The sequence below is a fragment of the Dermatophagoides pteronyssinus genome, unplaced genomic scaffold, assembly GCF_027571235.1.
Source record: "Dermatophagoides pteronyssinus isolate colony J.1.1.1.1 unplaced genomic scaffold, Derpt_VIB-CSIC_2022.12 sq0027, whole genome shotgun sequence".
Classification (NCBI taxonomy): domain Eukaryota; kingdom Metazoa; phylum Arthropoda; class Arachnida; order Sarcoptiformes; family Pyroglyphidae; genus Dermatophagoides; species Dermatophagoides pteronyssinus.
Window position 1 is genome coordinate 57,359 of NW_027461551.1, and position 27,029 is coordinate 84,387.

Genomic DNA, 27,029 nt, shown 5'->3' on the forward strand with positions numbered 1-27,029 from the left:
CCAATTATTTTGTTTTTTTAAGTTTTATAAAAGAAAGAAGAATGATTAAGGGTTGTAATTGGATGTTATTGTTTATTGCTTTATATTGCATGATGTGTATGGTGACAGTGATGGCACAGCAAAGTGATCGTATCCTATTAAAAGATATTCAAACATTAACATTCGAGTTTGGTCGTCTAACCCAATCCAGACGCAATCATTCAGTTGCCCAATTAACATGTATTGATAATGATGAATGTGGTAATGGCCATTGTAGCAATATGAAAAGTATGAATATATCAACAGTTACATGTCATAATAAAGGATCGGATAATCAATCTATAGATTGGCAATGTACAGCTGATATGCCTTCCAATTATGTATTCAAAAAAGTAAACATTTCCTGCGAAGGTTATGATTCACCTCAAGATCAATACATTTTGGCTGGTTCATGTAGTCTAGTAGGTTGCGTTTTACCTATACCAGGTTTTTCGTTCGAATGGACCACGGTTACGATTATCGTAGTAATATTGGTCATAATATGCTGCTGTTGCTGTTGCTGTTGCTATTGTAAATATCAAAAAAAATCGATGAGGGTTAGGTCGAACCACCAAGTGATTCAACAGTGCAACCAAGTTAATCGATCTCGATCGTCCAAAATTTGGTAAAGGGAGATGAGAGATGAGATTGGGCATCCCCTAAAACAAACTGGAATAAATAGAATAAATTATTATTGAACATTTTACATTGCTATCGAACTTTATAAATCTATCCAGTCATAGAATTAGCCAATAATGATTTTCTTTTGAATCGAATCATGAATAAATATTGATTGGGCCAACAATGTTGAGCAAATATGCTAAATGAATGTTGTTGGAATTTGGAAAAGATTGAAATGGCAATTTTTTGGTTTTGAATTGAATTAAAAAATCCAAAAATGATCAATCATCATTCAATGTTACTGGTTTATTCAATCAATTTGATAGTGATAGTGATGGCACAGCCAAATGATCGCATCCTATTGGAAAATATTGATGCATTGACATTCGAGTCTGATCGATTAGCCAAAACAAGGCGAAATCAAAAAATTCCACAATTAAAATGTATTGGGGGTGGCAATTGTAACCGTGTTAAACTAGAAGTGGCGCAATGTTTTAATGTTGGATCCAATCAATCTATCGAATGGGAATGCAGAGGTGATATGCCTTCCAAATATAAACTGGTACAAGTAAATATGTCATGTGAAGGTTATGATTCACCTCAAGATCAATATATTTTGGCTGATTCATGTGCTCTACAATACTCCATTGTAAAACGTTCCGATGCTGGCGATGATGATGATGATGATGATGATAATGATGATGATATTGATGATAATGGAATTTCGAGCATAACCATCACTATAATGGTTGCACTGTTCATATTATTGTTTGGTTGTTGTCTTTGTTATAGAACAAATCCGAATCCAAATGTCAAACCAGCCCAACCAAAGTCATTAGAACGATCAAAGAGTGATAGAAAAGGACAAAATCCCTCTGAATCATTTAGAGGTAGTGTTATGGGTTCAAATCAAAATGCAACCATATCACCCAATTCAAATATTGATAGAACATCATCCCTTAGTTTATCATTGCAATAAAGCGTTGTGGTGGGGGTAGTGAGAAACAATGCATCGAAAAACTTGATTAATTGCATTATTTGCTAATGAATCATAATCAATTCTAATCGAATAACCAATAAATATTGATTGATGCTAACCATGTTCAGCAAACCACTTATATAAACGTTGTTCGGGTTGGCAAATTCAATCGAATTTGAATTGTTTGTTTTGTTTTCTCAAGTTTGTCAGTTGCTTTTTTCTTCTAAAATATCGAACCAAATAGAGAGCAAAAGAAAGAATGATGAACGCTTGTTATATTTATAATTTGCTATTCTCTTTTTCTATTTATATGGTCACAAGTGTGTGTTGCCGGCCTTCGGCCAGCAGCACGCACACTACTTAGCCGTAGATTTTGGCAGATGAGCGGCTACGCCGCCCATCTCCCAAATCTTGGCTGAAGTTTGTTCTTGCGATCGATCCAACCATTTATTCACTCGATACAATCAATTATTTGTTTTCTATCCATTTGTTTCGGGTTTCGCCGAAAATCGGTCCAAAAAAATATTGGAAAAAATCGCCAAAGATAGCCACAAATATTGGCGCTTCACTTAGTTCCTCTCGGAAAACCTAATTGCACAAACCTAACCTAACCTGCTTAAGGCCGCGGTCCCATAACAATGAGACCGGGGCCTAAGCGTTAACAATTGTTTCTATCCCGAGGCAATTCATGTTGCGCACGCTGCTGCGCACATTGACTATTTCTGCAGACCCTTTCTATCACATTTGTGTATTAGAAATTTCCTAACACATTTCTCTGTTAACGACACTCTCGAGAAGCTTCGCTTCTCGTGTTTATTATATAGATTGTTGAGAGTGATGATCGTGTCCTATTGAAGGATATTCAAGCATTAACATTTCAGTCTGGCACTTCAACCAAATCGCGACGATCATCGCCAATTCAACAATTAACATGTACCGGTGGTGGCCATTGTGACAGTGTCCAACTATCAACAGTTCAATGTTATAACCGTGGATCGGATGGTCAATCTATACAATGGGAATGTAAAGCCGATATGCCCAACAGATATAAATTCGGACAATTGGATGTTTCCTGCGAAGGTTATGATTCACCCGAAGACGAATACATTTTGGCTGGTTCCTGTGGCCTACGATATACCATTGTAGATCGTGAAGGTGGCGGTGGAGGTGGCGGTGGCGGTGGAGGTGGCGGTAGCGGTGGTGGTGGTCCTGGTCAAACGACCCCCGGGCCAAATGCCGGATACTATTCCACTATAACGATAATAATATTTGTATTGATAGCACTAGTCTGTTGTTTTTGTATGTGTCGAAATCCGGGTTCATTAGGTGGTGCGTGTGTTGGCGGTATTCTGGGTTATTTATGTGGTTTAGGTGATGCAAGTCGAAATCGATCGAGATCACCATTTGGGGATAGAAGATCAAGCCGCGGTGGTGGATTTTTAGATAATAGTACCAGTATTGGAGAATCGGTTGGTTTTGCATCCAGTTCTCGACGATAAACAAAACGAATGAAATTAGTGAATGAACTATTAATAATCATTATTATTATCATTTCACATTTTACTTTCCAATTTTTATTTCCTAGAAAGGCTCTCGCCATCTAGTGATGCGATTCTCGCCCAAAGTTCAGTAATGCTATCTATCGTTTGAATTTGGCAAATGGAATGATGAATTTGGGCCTAGAATATCCTCTGTTATATAGACATTGTTTGTATTGTGCTGGTTCCAAAATATAACATGAATGTCATTGTTATCCATTTTAACAGAAATTCATTTTCTATGAATTTCATTGATTTTGTTTCTAAACAAAAATGATTAATATCTACCCGACATGTTCATCATTTTTGATGATATTGATGATGGTGATGGCAGACAATAATGATCGTATCAAATTAAAAGATATTCAAACATTGACATTATATGCGGATCGTTTGACTGAAGCACGACGATCGTCACCAATCAAACAATTAACATGTATTGGTGATTATTGTGATGATTTGCAAATATCCACAGTTCAATGTTATAACAGTGGTAGTTTGGATGAGCACGATCAATCCATACAATGGAAATGCGAAGCTGATATGCCTTGGCAATATCGATTTGGACCATATGATGTCATTTGTGAAAATTATCATTCGCCTGATGATAATGAATTTATTTTAGCTGATTCCTGTGCCATGCTGTATACTATTGAAAAACGTTACCATTCTGATCACCGTCCTGGCTTTCCTGATGGAAATTCTATCGACATTGATTATGATAGAACCAAACCCAAACCCTATAGAAGACAAACATCACCATACATGACGTTTATAGTAATAGTATTAGTCATTATTTTAATCACTATTAGATATTATCGTAAATTATGTTCTAATCTTCATCATCCCAGTAATCTTTCATCAGCCGAACAACCACCACCATCATCATCTAGATATCGTTCCTATCTCTTTGATAATCCTAAATTTTTCCAAAAACAACAACAACAACAGCTAGCACCACCCATGGATTATAGTTATCCCCAAATCAAATCACCAGCAAATGTTGTTGAATCAGAAAATGAAAATCATCATAATATTATATCCAGTTTAATAATCGGTATGGCAGCTGCCGGTTATATGGGCTATGTTTATGGCTCGAATCAAAATCCAGAGCTAACCGCCGATGATAATGATGAAAAGAATAATTCATTCACAATCAATGATACAGCCGTCGATTTATCCAACGTTGGTGTGGATGCATTATTCCACAGTTCAAAAGATATTGATAAGATAGAATCATAATCAACTGGCCATCATTTTAATCTGCAAAGAATGCTGCATTTCAGAAAATTTGTTTTCTTTCAAATCTTCTCCTTCTTCTTCTTATGCTGCTGTAGTATGGTTACCCACCAACATGGCTTCAACCCAATGATATGATTCCACTCCTTCTTTGTAGTTGTCGGGTGGCTTTTTTCCCCTTATTATTTACCATTTTCGCGGTGTGTGTGTGTGTGTTATCACCGGGATAGCTTCTCTCTCTCTCTCTTTCTTTATCCCACTCGACATACTTATGGTTGGGACTGTTGTTGATGGTGATCGTAGTGGTGGTCGTAAATCGTGGTCCTGTTGAGCCATCTTCTTCACCATTATCAACAACAACGATGAGCTCATGTTAGCAACTATTTTTGTTTATGTGAGTGAGTGTGGATGAGAAGAATTGTAAACAAATCTGTGATGATCGGTGAATTTTAATTAAAATTTTGAATTTCGATTTGTTTCAAAACAAAAATGATGTGTAAATCAATCAACAGGTTGTAATTGAATAGTCTCAACAACATTGACATTGACATTTGAATATAAAATGAGTAATAAATATTTGGAAATAGTATTGATAATATTATCAATCATATCGTTGATTGATTGTATTATTGAACATGTTGAAGATGAACCAATCACATTACCTGAACGTTGTGAACCAATCACAATACCAATGTGTATGGATATCCAATACAATCAAACTATATTGCCAAATATTTTGGGTCACATTAATCAAGATTCGGCTAAAGATGAGGTGCATCAATATCTGCCATTAGTTAAAGTGAATTGTAGTCCGCATTTACAAATATTTTTATGTTCCATTTATGTTCCCGTTTGTAATGTACTGGAAACACCATTAAAGCCATGTCGTTCGTTGTGTATTTCAGCACGTACCGGTTGCGATGTGCTTATGGCACAGTTTGGTTTTCATTGGCCTGAATATCTCAACTGTGAAAAATTTCCCGAATCGGATAAAGAATTATGTTTCGGTGAGAATAATGATCACCACCATCAAAATGAACCGAATGATGTGATTGATCAACACTTTCCGTCATCATCGCATGCTATCGATATAAATAGTTGGTATAATCGTGCTAATAAACATCCATCCTCCCATCATTATGCTAATCACCATCATCACCAGTATGCTACATCCAATATGACAACCATACATCATTTACCATTTAAATGTCCGTTGAATTTTGTTGTACCGTCCGGAATGGATTATGTATTTCGTATTGATGGCAAAGAACATAAAGACTGTGGCATGCCTTGTGATGGTCTGTTGTTCGATTCAAAAGAACGTCATCTGATACGCATTTGGACCGGAATGTGGGCCATATTCTGCGTAATATCAACATTATTCACCATATTGACATTTTTGATCGAACCAAAACGTTTTGAATATCCGGAACGTGCTATAATATTTTTGAGCATATGTTATTTTTTTATCGGTATTGTTTTTCTGTTTGGTTTTCTTCTCAACGATTCGGTTGCATGTAATCAACCATTTCCTCAACCACAAGGACATACAAATGTACAAATGATACGTACAATAACGCAGGGCAACAAGAATGAAAAATGTACCCTTTTGTTTATGACATTATATTTTTTCCTCATATCCAACGCTATTTGGTGGATCATATTGACCATATCCTGGTTTCTATCCGCCTGTTTACAATGGGGCAATGAAGCCATTGAATCCAATTCACATTATTTTCATCTATTCTCATGGACCATACCGGCTATAATGACCATTTTAGTATTGGCTATGAACAAACTGGAAGGTGATGTACTGACCGGCGTATGTTTCATCAGTACATGGAATCCATCCTATATGATAATATTTGTCCTCATACCGATAGCAATTCTATTGATTTTGGGATTAATTTTCCTTGTATCCGGTTTCATATCGCTATTGAACATTCGTACCACAATGAAATCTAAATCACGAAATCTGAAAAAATTTGATAAATTCATGATCAAAATTGGTTTCTTTTCCATACTGTACCTGATACCATCATTCACAATGATAGCATGTTATTACTATGAACAGTTGAATTTGGATTCTTTCCTATTATCATGGTTGCAAGATGTTTGTTCTCGATTCGATTATGGCATACCATGTCCTAGTTTTACCCCAATCACATCATTGACATCGACAACCAATATCAACAATAATGTCATGCAGCCATCGAAACCTAAATTAATAATTTATTTGGCCAAATATTTAAGCTTTTTAATGCCCGGTATAATATCGGGCTTTTGGATTTGGTCGGAGAAAACTGTCAGCTCTTGGAATGGTATTATTAGACAATTCTGTTGTTGTTTCATTAATCATGATCATCATTGTCATCACCCACAACAACAATTCGATGATTACGTCTGAACAAACACTTTTAATGAGCTTTATTTCGCCAAACAGAACAATTCTTGTAAAATTAATCAATTTTTAACTAAATATCATATGTAAAAAACATCATCCATTCATTCAAACAAAAGACAATCACTTTCATTCTGTTTCCACCCATACCACACCTACATGGGTGTATTTATATGCTTTTCCTTTTCATATATGATTTTTTTTGTCGAATAAAATGAAAAGAAATTTCAAAAGAATTTTCTCTCATGATTGCGTTCGGAGTGACGCGCTATTTTTTTAATCGAGTTCAACACTACATGTACTATGCGGAAATCTAAATTGATTTTGTTTGCTAAATAAATTCTGAATCTAATCAGCGATAACAGACAAAAGCAACATTTACACTTCGGATTTAATCTAAAAATAAATTAACCGAAAAAAGAGACAGTGGTTATCAACCTGGTTGGTTTTGCAATTGCAACTTTGAAATATCCATTAATTTCAAAGTGAAAACCGACAAAAGAAAAATTTGGAAATTATGTAAATAACTTGAAAACGCGTTTTCAACAAAAAATTCAATTGCAAAATTGTAAAATTGTAAAATGAAAATCAAAATGTTTGGAATTTGTTAACATTTTGAGTGTTTTTTTCCTGTTTTCAACCGTTGCCACATGGTGATTGTTTGTCAAACAAACGACGAGCATGCTCTTTTCACACGGTTCAGGTTTGATGACATGCATGAGTCAATGTGTTTTGTTTGTTGTCGTCGTTGATGTTGATTTAAATAAAAACTAAATAAACATCACTATTCACTGGACAACAACAACAATCATGATGATAATCGATATCAATTCTCAAAATGGAAAATTCTTTGCCAAACTAATTATTTGCCTTTCATTCGCTAATAATGTGATTGAAAAGTGATTGATTCTTTTTTCACTCAGTATTTGGATATTACTAATTATTCAATTATTTTCAACAAACTCCAATGTAATTTTGTTTTGTTTTTCACCAAGAAAAATTGTCATTTCTTTGCTTCTTTATTTCGAAAATAATTTTGAAATCATCAACAAGTAAGTATTGTGTACTTTGGTTTGTATTTTTACAATTCTTTTCGATTTAATGAATGAGAATGAATGCACTAATCTAATCAGGAAAAATATTTTTATAGAGAAAAGTTATCATCAAACTTGATGATGATGATAATCAATGATTATTGTCGTCAGCAGCATTTGATGTCGTCTACATTTGTCACATCATCATAAGCTTGTGTTTCAACAGAAATAGAGAAAGTAATGATGATGATGATGTGTGATAGTTGTTGGTGAAAATGAAATCGATAATCAATCAATCATTTCGATTGCTTCGATTGATGAATATTGATCAACAAAAACAAAATTGGGCAATTTTTTCACCAAGTCCATGATTGATAATTGAAACGGATATTAGAATTGAATCAATAATCATTGTCATTAGGATTTTCTCTGCTGTTGTTGGTGGTGGTTTTTTGGATAAATAAATTAGGAAAAAACAATCATTATTAATTGATCAAATTCAAAATACACTAGATTGAACGGCAGACAAAAACAAATAAAAATTGATTGATAAAATGAAAAATAAGAATGAACCAACAATACTCTCAATGACATTCGATCAATTAACCTTCAATTCTGTTGGTTAATGGTAATGAAAAGAAATTAAACAGAGAAACCAACGAAAAACAAAAATGCAATTATTTCCCAATTAAATTCTTTATTAGTTTTTTGATATTGTTTTATTGTATATCCAGAATATAATAATAATATTGACATTGACCATGAAATTAAATGGAATCCAATCAAAACAAATGGCCAAATTAATGATTATTATTTGTACATTTCAGAATCTTGATAGGTATAAATAGTTGGCACCGGATCTTGGCAATTTTTTTCATTTTTCAATCATCACCATCATTGTCAGAATCTTTGTTGGAACATTTTATTTGGACATTTAATTCATTCCAGGTCTGTGCGTGTGTTTGTGGTGATAGTTATTATATGAATTTCACATTTTTTTATAGAATCGATAATCATGTCGTCAACATCATCATCGTCAACAACATCCTCATCGTATCTATCGAACATCATACAGAATAAAAAGATTAACTATCATTTGAATAGTAATAATTATTCCACTGGCGTTGTCATCGATAATGGCGGAGAAACATTATCAGATAATGGTACGTATTTATCTATAATCAAGTGTCTGTCGGATCTTTTTTCCTATGTCGCCGTATTCATTTATTTAAGGTCCTTGAAATTGGTTTTTGTTTTTCGCTCGTTCTTTGATTTCTAAGCTATTTTTAGACATTATCATCAGTTATGTTTATAGAAAAATATCATATCAGTGTTAGTTTTCATTGAAAAAAATTGTTTCTATTTTTTAAATCATAAAACAACGTTTGGATAACGTTTTGATTAAAGCAAACATTGTTGTTGTTGTTGAAGCTTATGTTTTGTCATTCCGATGAGAAATTATTTCACTGAAGAATTGCATTAAGCCACAGCAATTCAGTTATGTGAAATTCAACGACCGAAATCTAACAACAACATTGCAATAAGAATTTTTTCGAGAAAAAAAATCAATGTTTGATTAACACACGAGAGTTGAAGAGATAGAACAGACAAAAAAACTTTATTACTTTAGCGGTTTATTATTTTCTGCAAAATCATCATCAATTTCAGTGATAATAAATTGATATGACATTGTTGTTATCGTTATTTAGTTTTTTTTGTTTCCAAGTTTACTTTTGTGTTTGGAAATATGTTTTTTTTTGAAACAAATATTTCTTGATAACCATTTTAAATAAATGATTGATGAAATAGAGATTATTAATATACATTTTTAATATTGTGACTTTATGATTAGTGATAATAATCATCATTTTCAAATAACATTACATTATTTGATCAAATGATGATAATAATCATTCATTTCCCATTTCGGTTTATTTGAGCATATTTCTTGTTTTTTGTAGTTAGTATTATCATCACCAAAATAAATATAAAAACGTGGACAATTTTCCATTGTTAATCACATTTTCATTGAATAACAGTTTGCAGAATTTCAAAATGTTTTCACCTTATTTTCATCATTACCATTATAATTGTTTTGTTATTTTTGTTTCGATACTTTGGACAAAGTGATTTTTCGGTTATGTTTTTTGCTGAAAATTGATTAATTTTTACATCAAATCCAAATCCATCACTTTCGCATCGTTTTGCTTTTAACATTTCAAAAGAATTGAGTTGATTCAATCAATTAATTTTTGCTGTTGTCGTTTTTCTGGTTCATTTTGAAAAAAATAAATTGAAAAAAATGTTGTCGATTGGAACCCCGAATGAAAAATTATATAAACGACCATTGTCATCGAATAGTAACAATTCGATACAATTGGTCAAAAAACAAACATCATTGATAACATCGACTAAAAATAATCTGAATTTGATTCAAAAATCAACATCATTGAATGATGATGATAATATTACTAATGATGTTAATTTTGTTAATCTTTTCCATCAACCATCTTCAATCAAACCATTCTTATCATCGCCAACGACAACAGCCTATAATCTTCGTCAAACATGGAATAACCAATGTCAATTTTTGGCCGTACCCGCACCATTGGTTATTGCTGGTCCATCCGGTAGCGGTAAAAGTACGCTGTTGAAACGTTTGATGAATGAATTTCAGGATTGTTTTGGTTTCAGTATTTCTCGTATGTACACTTTTTCCGAGTTGAGAATTTTTTGAAAATCAATTTTTTCTTTACAATTCAAGATACCACCAGAAAACCGCGTAATGGTGAACAAAATGGACGCGAGTATTATTTTATTGATTCGGAAACATTTGAAAAAAGTATTCAAAACGATGAATTTATTGAATATACACGTTTTTCCAACAATTATTATGGCACCAGGTATGACTTGATCTTTAAGAATAAATGTTTTGATTTTCACTTTTCATTAATAGTAAAAAAGCTGTCAAAGATGTTCAGAATTCTGGAAAAATCTGTATACTTGATGTTGAAATAGACGGTGTAAGAAATCTTAAAAATACTGATCTTAATCCACGATTTGTATTTATAAAGCCACCAAGTTTGGAAATTTTGGTTTGTATTTTTTTCAATCTAATCAATGATTTTCATTGAATTGAATTGATTTCTGCCCCAAATTTTAGGAACAACGTTTACGTAGTCGTGGTACAGAAACAGAAGAATCTGTTCAACAACGTTTACAACGTGCAATTGAAGAATTAAAATTCGGTGAAATCGAAGGAATGTTTGACCTAATCATAACAAATGATGATATTGAAAAAGCATATAGTATTTTGCGACAATTCATTCTTAATGTTAGTATTATTTGTTTATTCAAATGGTGACTATTTCCTAATGTTAATTCTATATCTTTCTCTCCATCCATTCACCCCATAGGAGGTTGAAGCATTGAAAAAATCACGTGGAATGTAATCTTATCGGAAAACGTCCATCAAGAAGATGATATATAACATTTCGAATCAAATTATTGTTTATATATCACACCTAACACACAACATTAGATACACACCAAAATTGTTAAAGAAAAAATTACACGTGACAAATCCCACCAGTCTTTGCTTTTATTTTTATTTTTTCTTTGTTTTTGTTTTTTCCTAATTTCATTTAATGTTCAACCGTGCACACGCACACACGCCATTTTTTTTTATTTTTTGAATTTTTTTTTGTTCTTGACAAACAAATCAAACTAAACAAAGACCAACATTACATTTGAATCATAGATTTTTTTCGTCTTCGTTTTCAATTCCAAAAAATACAAACAAGCAAATGTATTGTATTCGAACCATTATTTGATAGAGTTTTTATCTCGAGAGAAATTAAAAAATAGAGAAAAAATAATATTTTCAATGTTTTTTCGTTTGAAAAATTATCTAATCGCATTGATCAAGTGGTTGTGCGGTGCGGTTTGGGTTGTTTTATACCGTACAGGTTCATTCATCCGATTTACACTTGTATCATTTTGGATTTTTTTCTGGTCGATTGTCAATTTTGATAATCAAAAAAATGTGTTAAACAGAAACAAATATTTCCTGTGTTGTATTTCGACTTAACAATCCAATTTTTCCAGAAAATAACAGCAAAATATTGTCGGTAAAAAGAGAAAAGAGTTTTTCACTTTTTTCAACTACGTTTCTTTCGAGACATAATGCACTAAACATAAAATTTGAAATAACATTCAAGGCAAGGTCTGTCCATAACATTTTTCTCTCTATGTGTGGGCAAAACCAAACAATTGAAAAAATTGAATTTGAATTGAACAAAAAGGAAGTCAAGTATGTCACCGGTTTGCATTTTTCTCTCCCTCTACAATTGTTTGGAAAAACGACCAATTTGATTTGACGAACATTATCTTGATTTTTGTTTTGTTCAAACAAATGTTTTTTTCCTGCAATGAATGATGATTGATTGATGTTTCTTCGTTTTTTCAAGAGAAAAAAGTACAATGTGTATTCCAAGTCCGATGATTAGATTGTGTCCATTGTGTCAAAAAATATATTTTCTAAAGAAATTCCTGCTTGAAGAAATTTAAGGATAGAAAGAAAAGAGACACAGGTGAACATTACAAACACTACTCGATCGATCGACACACTTTATTTGCTTCAACATCATCATTAGTGGTAACATCATCGAATTTTCATTTGATTTTCCAATGATAATTTGTACCGACAAAAAAATAATTCGATTCACTGATATACTTTTACCGTATGAAAAAAACGATAATCATCGATTAATTTTGGTTTTTTTATTCAAATTTTTTTCTATTTTTCTAAACAACAACCAACCAACACCGTTATCAATTGGCAATACGATTTCGATCAGTTTCATACGAAAAATCGATATTTGATTATCACATGAGAGAGATATATTTTTAAATTATTTCATTGGTGTGATTAATAATTCTTATCTTAGTGTGCAAAAAAATCAAGAAATATTTGATTGATCGATTGATTGTGTTTGTTTTTGTTTGTTTATTTCTATTCAAATTTATCAAATGTAAATGTGAAATTCGTAATTATTAAAATATTCACAAACAATTTTTGTTTTTCTCCCACAAATTTCAGTCAATTTTGGATTTTCCAACCAGTCAACATTACTTTGAATTTGAATTTTCAACGAAAAAATTGGAAAAATCCTGACCAAATAAAATGGCCAATCAAACATCAAATAAGCAAATTGTTCTGGTTACCGGATCTAGTGGCTGTCTTGGTCAACATGTTGTCCGTCTGCTACATGAACAAGATGATTCGGTGCAGGAAATTCGTTGCTTTGATTTGAAACCATTTTCAAACAATCTAAGTATATTTCTTTTCAAAACTTTCAACTTTCAATTGTCATTTTCGCTTTTTTTCTTTCTCAAACATTTATAGAGCATAAAATAACGAAAGAAATGCAAATCATAACCGGAGATATACGTAATGAGAAACAATTGAAAAATGCAATGACTGGTGTGAATGTAATAATACATTGTGCAGCACTGATCGATTTGAATTTTCAGCCAAACCTCATGGAAATGCAGTCAGTCAATGTTGATGGCACACAAAAATTATTGGAAATGGCAATCGAAAATAACGTTGAATATTTTATTCATATTTCCGGTACCGAAGTGAATATTGGCAATGATCCTATTTATTATAGTTCAGAGAATACCATCATTATACCGAAAAAACCATTATTGAATCCATATGCCAAAACTAAAGCTGACAGTGAAGAGTTGATTAAGGAATTCAATGGCCGTCAACTATCGAATGGTAGTGAACAATTGAAAACAGTAATCATACGGCCAAATCTAATGTATGGGGAAGAGGATAATCATTTCATTACAAAAATATTATCCATCACTAAAGCTAATTCTGGTCAATTACGTCGCATTGATAATGTATTCACTCGTATGCAACCAGTTTATGTGGGTAATGTTGCTTGGTCATGTTTGAAAGCTAAAAAGCGTTTGCAAATCGATCCGAAAATTACTGGCGAAGAATTTATCATCACTGATGATACCAAGATAGTGGATCCATTCGAATTTTTGGAACCATTCATCAATGCACGTGGATATCAACTGACAAAACGTTCATACCCATATTGGTTATTTATAATGTTATTTACATTATACTGTTGGCTATATCGAAACTTTGCTAATATATTGCCAATCCGAATACCAGATTATTTAACACCACAAACCATTCAATTCATTTGTAATACATATTTTTTTAATCGTACTAAGGCTATTTTACGCCTAGATTATGATCCATTATATGATCATGATGAATCGATTAATCGCAGTTTGCAATACTATCAAAAATGTTCCATTTGAAATCTTTCAATCAGTTACACAATTCACTTATTAATCACATAGAAAACTAATCCTATTAGCTATAACTATCCGTGTTATTTCAATAAAATTTTTTGTTTGGATAAAAATTTGATAAACGGAAAGAAATGACTTTATTAATATCATTTGACATTCGGTACTTATCATTCAAAGATCATTATCATCACGCTTATCATCATCAGCGTTATGGATAAATTTTTAAAATAACATCATTATCATCATTCTTAGAGTGGCTGTTAAGGCCACAAATCAAAACCATAAACAAAAAAAAGCCGAAAAGAAATGACAAAAAAGAATGAAGGAAGGAAACTGGGTCAAGAAATGCAACAGGCAACAGGTTTTTCTGTCCTAAACAGAACTAAAATTGAATGATGAGAGAAAAAGAGAAACAAAAAAACTCAAAGATTAAGATCAACAAAAACAAGATACATCTGAAAAAGGAGAGAAAATGTGCAGATCATTTCATCTTTTCGCTCTCCTTGCATATTTTTTCCACCCCCACTTGTTTTTGGGAATTTTGATCATATCCAGAAAGGTTCCACTATTCATTTTTTGGTTCATGTTTTGAATTTGCAGTGTGGGGAAACAATTCAATTCATTCATTGTGTTCGCGTGGCAAGTTTCTTTGGCGAAAAGAAAATCTGACTGACTTCTCACCTGGATGATTGTGGCGATGATCTCCTCCTTCTTCAGATCTCATTACTGACACACATTTTCCATTAGATGCTTTTTGGTCACTTTGTTAAGTGTGTGCGTGTCTCTCTCTTTTCATTTTTCTTTTGCCACGAACAACAAAACAGATATACACAGTATATGCGTATGACCATTCCATTCCAAAAGAAGTTCCGTTTTTATTTTTCTTGCTAAAAATGTGTGCATAAAAAACAGACAAGTAAGAAAATTGAATTGTGAATAGAGCTAACAATAGTGATGTGATGATCAAGTCAATTTACGATCCAATTCAAGCAAAATGAAACAATTCGATCACATCAAATAGATTCTCTTCAAGGCTCAATTGACGCCCATGTTTTTTGTTTCTATTTTCTTCTTTGGAAGTTATATGGATCCCTATAGATGATTACTGACTAATTTTGTTTTGTTTTTTCGTCTTAAATAATATCGTAATTAGTTAACACGTAACGTATTTTGCACTATTCAGCACTAAATCTGTGTTTTATCATCATCAACATTATGGAATCGATAAGTGTTCAATAATTCAATTTCTCTGAGTCTTGTTTGAAAGTTTTGGAGGAAAATGACCAACCTAAATGATATTTATGATTATCAAAGATTGAATGGTAATCATCTTCATCATCCACTTCATCAACAACAACAACAAAATTTTCGAAATAATAATTCCAATTATGGTGCACATTTCCATCCACAACAACAACAACAACAACATCGTACATCACATCATCAACATCATTTTGCCAATAACGATGATCTCGATAATGAATTTATATCCGACAATGATGCTGATGATAACAACGATGATCATATTCTCAATAAAATTATAGGCAATGGTGGTGGTGGCAGTATTCATGCAAATGCAACCCAAATCAATGACATCTATAATCGTAGCTGCATTGAACCGACCAAAGGTTGGGATGTTTTCGTCGACACACCACCGGAAGACGAAGATGAAACACTCAGCTCGAAATGGATTGAAAAAATTTTGAAATTTTTAAAATTGATAACATTTTTATTAACATTCCTCATTGTATTGTTTACGGCTGTTTTTTCCAAAAGTGTCGTTCTATTCATGACATCCATGATACGTTCTAATCGAACGGTACCAGTTTGCGCACAAGGCATACCCGGATTAGAACGTGATAAAAAATATGTTGCCGTTTATCAGCCGGATGATCCGGAGCGTATTGCATGGATATGGAGTCTATTTTTCATCTTAGTATTTCCCGAATTCATGACATTATTTCGTAGTGTCCGTATTTGTACATTTAAATCCTATCGGATACCGACCAAATCGATATTTTTTACTGTAAGTTTTATCTTTATTTTAACAAAAATTGACACTCGCTTTTGCATAGGTATTTGCCATCGAAACCATTCATACATTAGGAATGGTGTTATTAATATTCATAATATTTCCATCATTGGATGTTGTGAAAGGTGCAATGTTGACCAATTGTCTTTGTTTCATTCCATCAATGTTGGCCATATTTTCTCGTCGTGAAGATGAAAGCAAATATAAAACATTTTTAGATATAATCTCCATGATTATACAGGCAGCAGCAATTATAATGTGGCCAATTATGATGCAAGAAGAACGTATACCCACACCATATAATCCTATTCTCATACCGATTGCATGCATTATGATATCGTTAGGTTGGTGGGAAAATTATCTGGACAAAAATTCCAATTTCAATTTCATACAGCAAATGGCCAAAATTAAACAAAAATTTCATCGCACACGTTATTTCATCTATATATTCATATCCATTTGGAAAGTATTGCTTATATTTATATCAATGTTTGCCTCTCTTTATTATATTGATGGTTCCATATCGTTCGCTATATTCGGAAAATTTCGTGAAGCATTTGGCCAACATAAGATCCTGATTCAAAGAGATCGTTCCGATTTATTGGAATTCGCAAATACCGATCAATTCGTAGGTGTTGAAAGTGAAACGTTTGAATTCAATTCTCGTTCATTAACATCATTATGGTTGGTGTTTATGCAAATCATTGCTACTTGGCTATGTTATGTGGTGGCCAAATTCACCTGTAAAATTTGTATTCAAGGATTTAGTTTTGCCTTCCCGATTAGCCTGACCGTACCGGTAACCATTTCTGTGTTGATAACATTCTGTGGAATTCACTTTGAAAATCGATGTCCACTATCAGATTTTTGGATACCAAAATATCTATTCTGGTTTTGTCAGGAAGAACCATTCAGTGAATTTCTGATGAAGCCACATGCATTTTTATGGGTTGCATGGTTATTATCACAAATATGGATATCGGTTCATATTTGGAATCCGAAATGTGAACGTTTAGCAACAACGGAAAAGATTTTCGTACTGCCAATGTATAATTCTGTTTTGATTGATCAATCATTAGCAATGAATCGGCGTCGTGATGATGAAGAAGTAATAAAAAGTGAAGATATTAACCTTGATAATGATGGCACTACCATGCAAGATCCATCACAACACTATGAAACTATTTCCGATCAAGATGATAAAAAGAAAAAAGATAAAGAAACATATAGTACTGATCAAATCATTCGTATTTATGCTGTTGCAACAATGTGGCATGAAACAACCGAAGAAATGCTGCAAATGCTCAAATCAGTAATGCGTATGGATGAAGATCAATGTGCCCGTCGTAATGCACAAAAATATCTTCGTATTATCGATCCGGATTATTATGAATTCGAAGTGCATATTTTCTTCGATGATGCATTCGAATTATGTGATGAAAATGATGAAGATATGGTGGTGAATAGGTTTGTTAAACAATTCGTTCAGGTTATCGATACAGCAGCCAGCTATGTACATCAATGTAATATTAAACTCAAAGTGCCAAAAAAATATCCCACACCGTATGGTGGCCGATTGGAATGGCTAATGCCTGGCCAGAATAAATTGATTGCTCATCTCAAAGATAAAATGAAAATTCGTCATCGTAAACGTTGGAGTCAAGTGATGTATATGTATTATTTGTTGGGTCATAAGATTATGGAATTACCTATTGACGTGAATCGGAAGGCAATGATTGCTGAAAATACATATCTACTGACATTGGATGGTGATATTAATTTTCGTCCACATGCTGTACAATTATTGGTGGATCTAATGAAAAAGAATAAAAATCTTGGTGCTGCATGTGGTCGTATACACCCGGTGGGTACTGGATTTATGTATTGGTATCAAAAATTTGAGTATGCTATTGGTCATTGGCTGCAAAAAGCAACTGAACATATGATTGGTTGTGTACTCTGTTCACCCGGATGTTTTTCCTTGTTTCGTGCGAAAGCATTAATGGACGATAATGTTATGCGTAAATATACAACCAAATCAGAAGAAGCATTACATTATGTTCAATATGATCAAGGTGAAGATCGTTGGCTTTGTACACTATTATTACAACGTGGTTATCGTGTAGAATATTCAGCTGCTTCCGATGCTTATACACATTGCCCGGAAGGTTTTGGTGAATTTTATACCCAACGTCGTCGTTGGGCACCATCAACAATGGCCAATATAATGGATCTTCTATGTGATTATAAGCGTACAGTTAAAGTGAATGATAATATATCATTGCCATACATCATATATCAGGGTATGTTAATGGTCGGTACTATTCTTGGTCCTGGTACAATATTTCTGATGTTGGTCGGTGCTGTTAACGCAGTATTTCGTATATCGAATTGGGATTCGTTTATATGGAATTTCATTCCAATCTTAATGTTTATAATAGTATGTTTTTTGGCTAAAAATGAAGCGCAAATTTTTGTTGCACAAATACTCAGTGCTGCTTATTGTCTGCTAATGATGGCCGTATTTGTTGGTCAAGCAATTCAAATGACTGAAGACGGTCTTGGTTCACCATCGGCAATATTTTTTCTATCATTAACCGGTAGTTTTATTGTTGCTGGGCTATTACATCCACAAGAAATCAGTTGTTTGGGACCATTATTATTATATTTTCTAAGCATACCATGTATGTATTTGTTATTGATTCTTTATTCATTGATCAATTTGAACGTTGTTACTTGGGGTACTCGAGAAGTACAATCGAAAAAAACTAAAAAAGAATTAGAAGAAGAAAGAAAAGCACAAGAAGAAATTAAGAAAAAAAGTTTACTTGGCTTCCTCAATATGACCAATGAAAATCAAGAAGAAGGTAGCATTACATTCAATCTAGCCAATCTATGCAAATGTATGCTATTCACATATCCAAAACCAAATGAAGAAGCAATTCATTTGATGAAAATCCAGGATCAATTAGAAGACATTAACAAAAAAGTCAATCAAATGGGTAAAACAATCGAACACCAACATAAACATTCAACCAATCATCATGGTCATGGTAAGGCATCATCACATCATGGACAACATCATCGTGGACTGAATACTGTAAACGAATGTTTTACCGACGAAGAAGAAGCAGCAGCAGCTACATCATTATTGGATGATATTGTTAAACATGAATCGAATAGTCATCATAAAGAAGATGATTGCAAATCATCAATGGATAGTGGTAGTAATTCATTAAAACTAGATGATGATGATGATGATCGAATGATTGAATTACGTAATGAACGTGATGAATCATTGAATCCGTACTGGATTGAAGATAAAGATCTAAAGAATGGTGAAGTAGCCTATCTGCATCCGGCTGAAATACAATTCTGGAGAGATTTGATTGATAAATATCTGCTGCCAATCGAACAGAATAAAGATCATCAGGCTAGAGTTGCGGCCGATTTGAAAGAACTGCGGAATCGTGTATTTTTCGGCTTTTTTATGTTGAATGCATTGTTTGTATTGAGTGTTTTTCTTTTGCAATTAAACAAAGAAATTCTGCATGTTGATTGGCCACTTGGTGTACGTGAAAATATCACCATCAATCCTGATACGAATGAATTTATCGTCGAAAAAGAATATCTAGAATTGGAGCCAATTGGTTTGGTGTTTGTCATTTTTTTCGGTTCAATTTTAATCATCCAATTCGTGGGAATGTTGTTTCATCGATTTGCAACTTTATCACATATTCTTGGTAAGTAACTTTATTCATTTGATAATACATGTTTCGAAAAAATTATTTTTTCATTTTAATAGCGTCGGTTGAACTATCATGGTGTTCGCCGAAAATCGAAGATATGAGTGAAGATGCATTTATCGATAAAAATGCCATACAAATTGTACGCCATTTACAACGATTACGTGGTATTGATGAAGATGACAAATCATCGGAAGAATCGCCATATGGTAATCGTGTTGAAAAACGTAAAACTATTTATAATCTGGAAAAACGAATGAAAAAACCTCGAACAATTGGCACATTGGATGTTGCTTTCCGCAAACGATTTCTAAACATTTCCAATAATATTAATGAAGGTAATCAAGATTGATTATTTGAGTTTATTTTCATAACTTTTTTGCCCATTCAGATACACCAATATTGGGTGGAATACGATCCAAAGAACATTTTCTTGCATTACAAAGACGGAAAAATACATTGATCGCTAATGATGATAATGATCAAGCAATCGTTTCCAATAATAATTCGGGAATGCAAACATTGGGCGCTAAAAATGAATTCACACGTAATACCAGACAGCGATCAACATTGGATACAAAACGTCCATCAAAAGGACCGGCACCAAATCCACCGCCAAACCAATATGGTATACCGAATCCATCATTCAATGGAAATGAATCCGACAATGATAATGATAATAGCATTGATGATGCACATGCTACAACCATGAATCTTTCCATTTATGGCGCTAATAATCCTAATATCAATAATACTCGAAATCATAGACGGACAACTAATTTCAGACAAAAAAATCGAAATTCAGACTTAAATTCTGAACTTTAAACAGTGATAATCAAGTCAACTTTTTTAAACTGATATTTTTTATTTGACACTCAATACACTCACACACGAAAAAAATTCATTATTTATTCTGTTTGAATGTATTTGTTAATGTAAATGAATAATTTTTTTAGAAAAAAATATATAAATTGTGGGAAAAATAGATTTTTTTACATTTCATTTTTTACAAGCTAAATATTCAATTTAGAAGAGATCTCGTTTTTGAAAACAGATCAAAGATTCGTACTGATTTTTGTTGATGACGACGGACTATTCGTAGCTAGGGATTGTTGTGGTTGTTGTTGATAATAATTGTTCATCGTTTCATGATGATTATGATTGGCCACTTCTTTTGCTAATTCATCTAATGTTAGTCTTCTTATTTCATTATTATTATCTGGTGATGATGATCCTATTATTGAACAATGATGATGATTGGTATTAACAGCCATATGTAATAATTGAAACCATCGTTCCAGTATCTGTGAAGATGGTCTGAATGATTTTGCATAGAAAACAAAAATAAATTTTAAAAATGCTATCAAAAATTAATCATACCTCATATCAGGATTCAATTCAGTACAAAGAAAAGCAATTCTCCAAAAGACTTCCGGACAGGATTTATCAACATAAGTATCGAAAAAATATTTTTTATCCACGCTAAAGTCTCGATTTCGTTTCAAAACATCGGGATCGGCGTTTACCGAACCAATAATCTGAATATTTTTGAAAAAATGAAAATATTAAATATTTGTCAAATATATTGGTTGAATTTACCTCGAGCAATATGATTCCAAATGAATAGATATCAACACGTTCATCATATTTATCTCGATGCATCATTTCGGGTGCCATCCAAAATGGGTGGCCAACTATTGTATAACGTTTACGACGATCACGACGACGATTTAATTTCTGAATTTGTTTATCATTAAATGACTCTTCATGATTGTTATGATTATTATTGTTGATTGATTGTTTATTATCATCATTATTATTATTGATGATTTGTTTATCATCATTCGAACAGGTTATTTTTGAAAGACCAAAATCAGCCACAACAACTGTACCATCTTCACGTACAAGACAATTCTGTGAATTCAGATCACGATGTATCAGATTCATTGAATGTAAATAATTAACACCGGAAGCAATATCTCGGGCCCAACCAATTCGTTCGGGCCAATAAATGGAACGCTTTTCGTCCTGAATCAATTGTCGTAATGTTCCTCCGGTTATATATTCAGTTATGAGATTCAATTTTTTTCCCCGATATAAAATCCCGATAAAATGCAGAACATTTTTATGATTCAATGATTTGAGGATAGAAACTTCACGAACAAAATTTGTTTCAGCTTCTCGATCATTATGATACAATTCTTTGATGACCATCTTTTCTTTAGTAACTTTGTCGGTCACTTCAAATACTTCACCATAGAAACCTTTACCAAGTAATGCTCCTTTGACTAGATCAGATGCACGAAATATACGATAACTTTTTGGCTCAACACGAAATGACTTAGTACGGGATAATGGATTATTCAATCGAGATGCTAATGTTAAACCATTTCGAGATGATGATGATGATGATGATGTAAAATATGAATGCTGTTGTTGTTGCTGATTATTTTTGCTCGAATAAGGATTCGGAATTGTTGGCAAATTATCACATGTATCGTTGCCTATGACACCACCACCAACACTGGTATTATTTCCATTAGTATTTTTACCACTATCCGAATTCAAACTAATCGCTTCAAGTAAGCGTGATAATGATGATGATCGTTCGCGATTACGATATCGTTTATCAGATGATCTACTATTAGAATGGCCTAATAATAAACATTTTTGTTAGAAATTTCAATTTTGAATGTGATAATCACTTACCTGATGTAAATTTAGATTTATTATTTGAAATTTCATTTGAATTGGAATTGCAATCAATAGCAGAAACATTAACAGTACCGTCTAGCAAATTTGAATGTTGATGACATAAACTTTTTGGCCTATCCGATGTCATATAATTGGTTGATTTATTATTGTCATTGTCATTGTTTTGATTGAATGACATGACATGATGATGATTATTGTTTGTTGTTGTTGACAAATTGACAACTCGTTTGCTCTGATTATTATCATCAAAGTCAATGACACCGTTTGTCGTGTTGTTAGTGTTAGTTGTTGTCTGGTCTGTAACAGAATTATATTCCAATCTTGATGGTGATGGTGTTTTCTCTTCAGCCAATGAATTTCGTATCTTTTTATCATGATTAGGATTATGTTCAACATAAAGTTGAATAATTTGATTGCAATATAGATCAAACAGATTTTTAATATCTTCAAGTGTCGTACTATCACCAAGAAAGCTGTCATTTATTTTTAAAATTCGATCAGCAATATGAAATAGATGATTATCATCATAATTAACATCTATTTCAGATATGGCTACCATTGAATCACTTTTTTCGCGAATTTCTAAAAAAATAAAGTTATAGCTAAAATCCCATTATAAATATGAAAATACCGTTTGTTAAAGTAGAATGATGACCAATATAATGCAATATATGGTGACTATGATGGCCATTTTGTTGTTGTTGATGGTGCTGTTGTTGGCAATCTTTGAACGCCAAACGAATACGACGTTTTCGACCATTAAACAATGGTGGAATATCAATAATTTGAATCACATTATTAGTATCATGTTTTAAATGAATTTCTCCATTATCCTCATCGTTTGTTAACGGTCTATTGACAATAGGATGATCGAATGATGTTTGCTTTTGAAAACAATTATTGCAAAATAATTGTCTACAATCAACATATGAATATGACTCATCATCACCAATAATCGATTGACAACAATCACATTTAAAACATTCTGGGTGAAATTTATATTCACCACCGTTCATAACCATAACCGGGCCGGTCATAAAATGATTACAGTGACGACAACGTTCGCCAAATTTATCATAATAATCTTCCGCACAATATAGGACGCCATCTTTCTCAAAATCCCAAGCAATCAATGATTGTTGACAAATATTACAACTAAAATAACAACAAATTCTATTTAAAAAAACTAATGCACAAATCAAAAAATATTTACCGAAAACATCGTAGATGACAAAATTTTTTCATACGATTCGCACTAATTGCTTCGACAATTTGATCATCATCATCAATATTTTCATTACAATTTGAGCATTTCATCGTGGTAATTTGTGGAAAAAATGTTTCACAACAAAAAATGGAATAAACACACTGCCAATGAAAATCAAAGATAATATGAACAAAAATTGATTTGGAAGAATGACATTTTTGTTTATGGAATCAATTCGTTTGGAATGGATCCGAAATGACGAACGAATCGATGATAATGATCAAATGGAATGATGTTTTGGTTTTGACTGAATGAGAGAAACAAAATTATTCATTCATTAATGACTACTGTCATATGAATTTTGGATATTTTATCAAGCAAAATCAATTCGAAAATTTAAAATGCTGTTATCAATGATTAACACATTTTTGTTGTGGTTATGTTGATTATAAACAAAATTTTAATCGCTCAGCCGCATCAAATCAAATCAAATTGAAAAAAAGATATCGTCATCAACACACTATTCACAATGATGTTACAAACATTTTGTATATTTGATGTTTGGTGTGTTTATGATCATCAGATTTAGCCAGACATAGTCGTGGCAAATAATGTTGGCTGCTGGGTGGCTCAAAGACTTGTTTTTTTCATTGATACTACCACCACCACCAAAAAATATGATCACCACTACCACGAATGACGACAACTGCCATTACCATTATCATCAACAACATTATCCAAAAAATCATAACATAAAATATTTACACAAATAAACAAACCTGGAATGTCTCTCTTTCAATATTTTGTTATCGAATCAAGCAGTTTTTACCTTTTTTTGCATTCGAAGTCGATGATATAATCTCGCTGGGTTTTTCTCTGTTGTTGTTGACAGAAATTCTTTTCGAGTTTCGAGTTGACCAGAGATCAGATCAGAAAAAAAGTCAGAGTTCATGAACCTAATTTGTTTTCTGTTGCAAACGATAGATGGCAGGCCGATCCTTCCTCAATTTTTTCAGTGAAAATGAAAAAAAAATCACAACAAATTGGGAGGATATACACAATTGAGATTTGTTTGGGATAAAAAAACATTTTGCAAATGAGAAAATCTATTTTGCTCAATTTCAAAAGAAAAAAAATCCAAAATAACGCAATACAATTGTCGTCTCTCTTTTGTTTCTGTTGTTGTCTCTCACTTTTCGAAATATTTTGTTTGGAAAAAACAAAACAAAACTCGATTTGATGACGCGTTCAGTATTATATTTTTCGACAGCAAACAGATCAAATTGATTGAAAAAGTCTCATCACTAATTTTGCATATGCAAAATGGGCTCAAATCTATGTGAATATATTCAAGACAGGATTAATATTCAATATTTAATACGACAATTATTACGAATGGCTAATGATCAAACTGATTGTTCAGCTGAGGACTGTATGGATGATAATATTAATAACAGTATTGATAATAATTTACAACAAGTTGATCATGGTATCGGTTCGACGACATTAACATTTGGTTATCTATTATTTGCATTTCTATTCATATGGATGATATTACCACCATTGGATAATAACATACCATTACAACCGCGACAACAACCAACTAATGGTAATCAACAATCCACTAAATTCACTGAAAATAACCATCATGATGATGATGATCATAATGATCCAGGTTTTACAACTTGATTACATTTTTAATTTAAATTCATTTTTATAAAATTGATAATTGTTTTCTTTTGTTTTTGTCTTATAAAATGTATATGTTATGGAAATTTTTCGAAATAATGAAATAATCAAATCATAAAATCCTATATTACATTATTACATTAATCATTTTTTAAAACGTTTCCTTACTTTATCGATAATATTTTTTATTTTACCCTGATATGCACCAGTTGAATTGGGTAAATTTTCAAAATGCAATAATTCACCCATTCCGATTGACCATTTTTCTAATGCGGGTAATTTTGGCCGTACTGTTTGCGGTACAGGTGTTCCATATGAAACTATTTTCATTTTCTTTTCATTAGCAGCTGTTATTGGTGTTGTTGATGTATTATTACTGCTGCTACTGCTACTGCTATTGGTATCTTTTCCCATCAAATCAGGATGATGATCTTCGGATTGATTAATACAATTGATTTGTTCATCTTTTTCTTCATTATCATTTTCAGATTTTATCAGTATTTCTTCATTTTCTGGCTGAATTTTTTCCATATTGTTTTTATTATCTTGGTGGTTGTTTGTAGCATCTTTGGAATGTTGATCATCGCCAGGATTAGTATTCGAATCATCATCAGTAGTAGTAGTAGCAGTTGAATTTGAATCATTATCATTATTCAGTTTTGTTCGTTTATATGGTACAGGTTCAATAAATTGCATTTGTTCAGCAGCAACATTAAGATGTTGCTTTGGTTGAAATGGAGGCATTCCAAGAATAACCCAATCCTTATTGTTTTTAAAAAAGAAAAAAGATTTGAAAAACCAAATTCCAAAAACGCCAATCCCACTCAACAACACTTACATCGTGAACATTTTTCGGTACAGGTGCATTGAAACCTGGATATTCAATCAATATGTCTTTATTATATTTCAGATGATCATCAAGTTCACCATCTTCACCGTTAGCCAATGAACTTGATGGTTTATCTGATTTTGTGGTTGTATTATCAATCACAGCCAATGTTTTTGATTGAGCAGTTTGCAACCAAACAGGTGGATAGCCTAATATTCTCATACGATAAATCCAAAATGGCAACATATCATTTTCAAGGCCTAATGCTTGACGAAGATTTGAACTTTGAAAATAAAATTAAAATCACATTCAACAAAAACAAAACATTCAATCAATACCTTAATTTTCCAGGAGCATATTTTTCTTCATTTAAATCGGAAAAATAACGTTTACTATCAACAAAAAAGGGATAATTAAATGGATTCTAGATGAACAGAATGCAGAACTTACTTCCTTCTTGAAGACATTTTTAGATTATTTTTTTTTAATTCATAAAAATCGTTAAAAATATCAACATTTTATTCAAACAGAAAAACAACAACAATATTTTCCAATGTTCGGCAACTATATCGACCCAAATTGAACAACATAATTAAATTGTTTCGAAAATAATTCTAAATTAATAAATATTTACAA

At 32.4% G+C, this 27,029-nt stretch overlaps 10 protein-coding genes across 13 annotated transcripts; 8 read left to right on the forward strand and 2 right to left on the reverse strand.

Moving 5' to 3' along the window:
- The first annotated feature begins 763 nt into the window (after positions 1-763).
- Positions 764-1,798, forward strand: LOC113794097 (uncharacterized). The gene has a single exon (XM_027344184.2). It carries the CDS (start codon positions 917-919, stop codon positions 1,616-1,618), a length of 702 nt encoding a protein of 233 aa, XP_027199985.2. The 5' UTR covers positions 764-916; the 3' UTR covers positions 1,619-1,798.
- Positions 1,799-2,071: 273 nt separating this feature from the next.
- Positions 2,072-3,174, forward strand: LOC113794077 (uncharacterized). The gene has a single exon (XM_027344163.2). The coding sequence runs from the start codon at positions 2,653-2,655 to the stop codon at positions 3,115-3,117; it is 465 nt and encodes a 154-aa protein (XP_027199964.2). The 5' UTR covers positions 2,072-2,652; the 3' UTR covers positions 3,118-3,174.
- Positions 3,175-3,333: 159 nt separating this feature from the next.
- Positions 3,334-4,885, forward strand: LOC113794094 (uncharacterized). Its single transcript, XM_027344180.2, has one exon. It carries the CDS (start codon positions 3,430-3,432, stop codon positions 4,396-4,398), a length of 969 nt encoding a protein of 322 aa, XP_027199981.2. The 5' UTR covers positions 3,334-3,429; the 3' UTR covers positions 4,399-4,885.
- On the forward strand, positions 4,420-7,032 carry LOC113794086 (frizzled-1-like). Its single transcript, XM_075823361.1, has one exon. The coding sequence runs from the start codon at positions 4,958-4,960 to the stop codon at positions 6,800-6,802; it is 1,845 nt and encodes a 614-aa protein (XP_075679476.1). The 5' UTR covers positions 4,420-4,957; the 3' UTR covers positions 6,803-7,032.
- A 531-nt stretch (positions 7,033-7,563) lies between these two features.
- LOC113794096 (guanylate kinase-like) lies at positions 7,564-11,708 on the forward strand. Of its 2 annotated transcripts, XM_075823364.1 has the most exons (8): positions 7,564-7,848; positions 8,658-8,778; positions 8,835-8,993; positions 10,380-10,532; positions 10,595-10,733; positions 10,787-10,925; positions 10,994-11,164; positions 11,247-11,708. In XM_075823364.1, exons 3-8 carry the CDS (start codon positions 8,846-8,848, stop codon positions 11,280-11,282), a joined length of 786 nt encoding a protein of 261 aa, XP_075679479.1. In that variant the 5' UTR covers positions 7,564-7,848; positions 8,658-8,778; positions 8,835-8,845; the 3' UTR covers positions 11,283-11,708. The 2 variants fall into 2 exon arrangements, with proteins under 2 accessions (XP_075679479.1, XP_027199984.2); XM_027344183.2 differs by lacking the exons at positions 7,564-7,848; positions 8,658-8,778; positions 8,835-8,993 and having other exon boundaries at positions 9,821-10,532.
- A 1,015-nt stretch (positions 11,709-12,723) lies between these two features.
- Positions 12,724-14,267, forward strand: LOC113794090 (3 beta-hydroxysteroid dehydrogenase type 7). 2 transcript variants are annotated; one of them, XM_075823363.1, is made up of 3 exons: positions 12,724-12,863; positions 12,932-13,166; positions 13,238-14,267. In XM_075823363.1, exons 2-3 carry the CDS (start codon positions 13,016-13,018, stop codon positions 14,179-14,181), a joined length of 1,095 nt encoding a protein of 364 aa, XP_075679478.1. In that variant the 5' UTR covers positions 12,724-12,863; positions 12,932-13,015; the 3' UTR covers positions 14,182-14,267. The 2 variants fall into 2 exon arrangements, with proteins under 2 accessions (XP_075679478.1, XP_027199978.1); XM_027344177.2 differs by lacking the exon at positions 12,724-12,863 and having other exon boundaries at positions 12,875-13,166.
- A 1,047-nt stretch (positions 14,268-15,314) lies between these two features.
- Positions 15,315-20,912, forward strand: kkv (hyaluronan synthase-like protein kkv). Its single transcript, XM_027344169.2, has 4 exons — positions 15,315-16,201; positions 16,251-19,950; positions 20,013-20,291; positions 20,345-20,912. The coding sequence occupies exons 1-4, from the start codon at positions 15,455-15,457 to the stop codon at positions 20,776-20,778; spliced, it is 5,160 nt and encodes a 1,719-aa protein (XP_027199970.2). The 5' UTR covers positions 15,315-15,454; the 3' UTR covers positions 20,779-20,912.
- A 6-nt stretch (positions 20,913-20,918) lies between these two features.
- On the reverse strand, positions 20,919-24,956 carry LIMK1 (LIM domain kinase 1). 2 transcript variants are annotated; one of them, XM_027344172.2, is made up of 7 exons: positions 24,705-24,956; positions 23,882-24,036; positions 23,300-23,823; positions 22,663-23,250; positions 21,553-22,607; positions 21,334-21,491; positions 20,919-21,270 (listed from the first exon to the last, which is right to left on the reverse strand). In XM_027344172.2, exons 1-7 carry the CDS (start codon positions 24,825-24,827, stop codon positions 21,009-21,011), a joined length of 2,865 nt encoding a protein of 954 aa, XP_027199973.2. In that variant the 5' UTR covers positions 24,828-24,956; the 3' UTR covers positions 20,919-21,008. The 2 variants fall into 2 exon arrangements, with proteins under 2 accessions (XP_027199973.2, XP_075679490.1); XM_075823375.1 differs by having other exon boundaries at positions 23,882-24,182; positions 24,705-24,844.
- A 31-nt stretch (positions 24,957-24,987) lies between these two features.
- LOC113794100 (uncharacterized) lies at positions 24,988-25,725 on the forward strand. Its single transcript, XM_027344187.2, has one exon. The coding sequence runs from the start codon at positions 25,199-25,201 to the stop codon at positions 25,562-25,564; it is 366 nt and encodes a 121-aa protein (XP_027199988.1). The 5' UTR covers positions 24,988-25,198; the 3' UTR covers positions 25,565-25,725.
- LOC113794095 (uncharacterized) lies at positions 25,546-26,972 on the reverse strand. Its single transcript, XM_027344182.2, has 4 exons — positions 26,844-26,972; positions 26,732-26,785; positions 26,403-26,676; positions 25,546-26,326 (listed from the first exon to the last, which is right to left on the reverse strand). Exons 1-4 carry the CDS (start codon positions 26,858-26,860, stop codon positions 25,709-25,711), a joined length of 963 nt encoding a protein of 320 aa, XP_027199983.2. The 5' UTR covers positions 26,861-26,972; the 3' UTR covers positions 25,546-25,708.
- Positions 26,973-27,029: the final 57 nt, after the last annotated feature.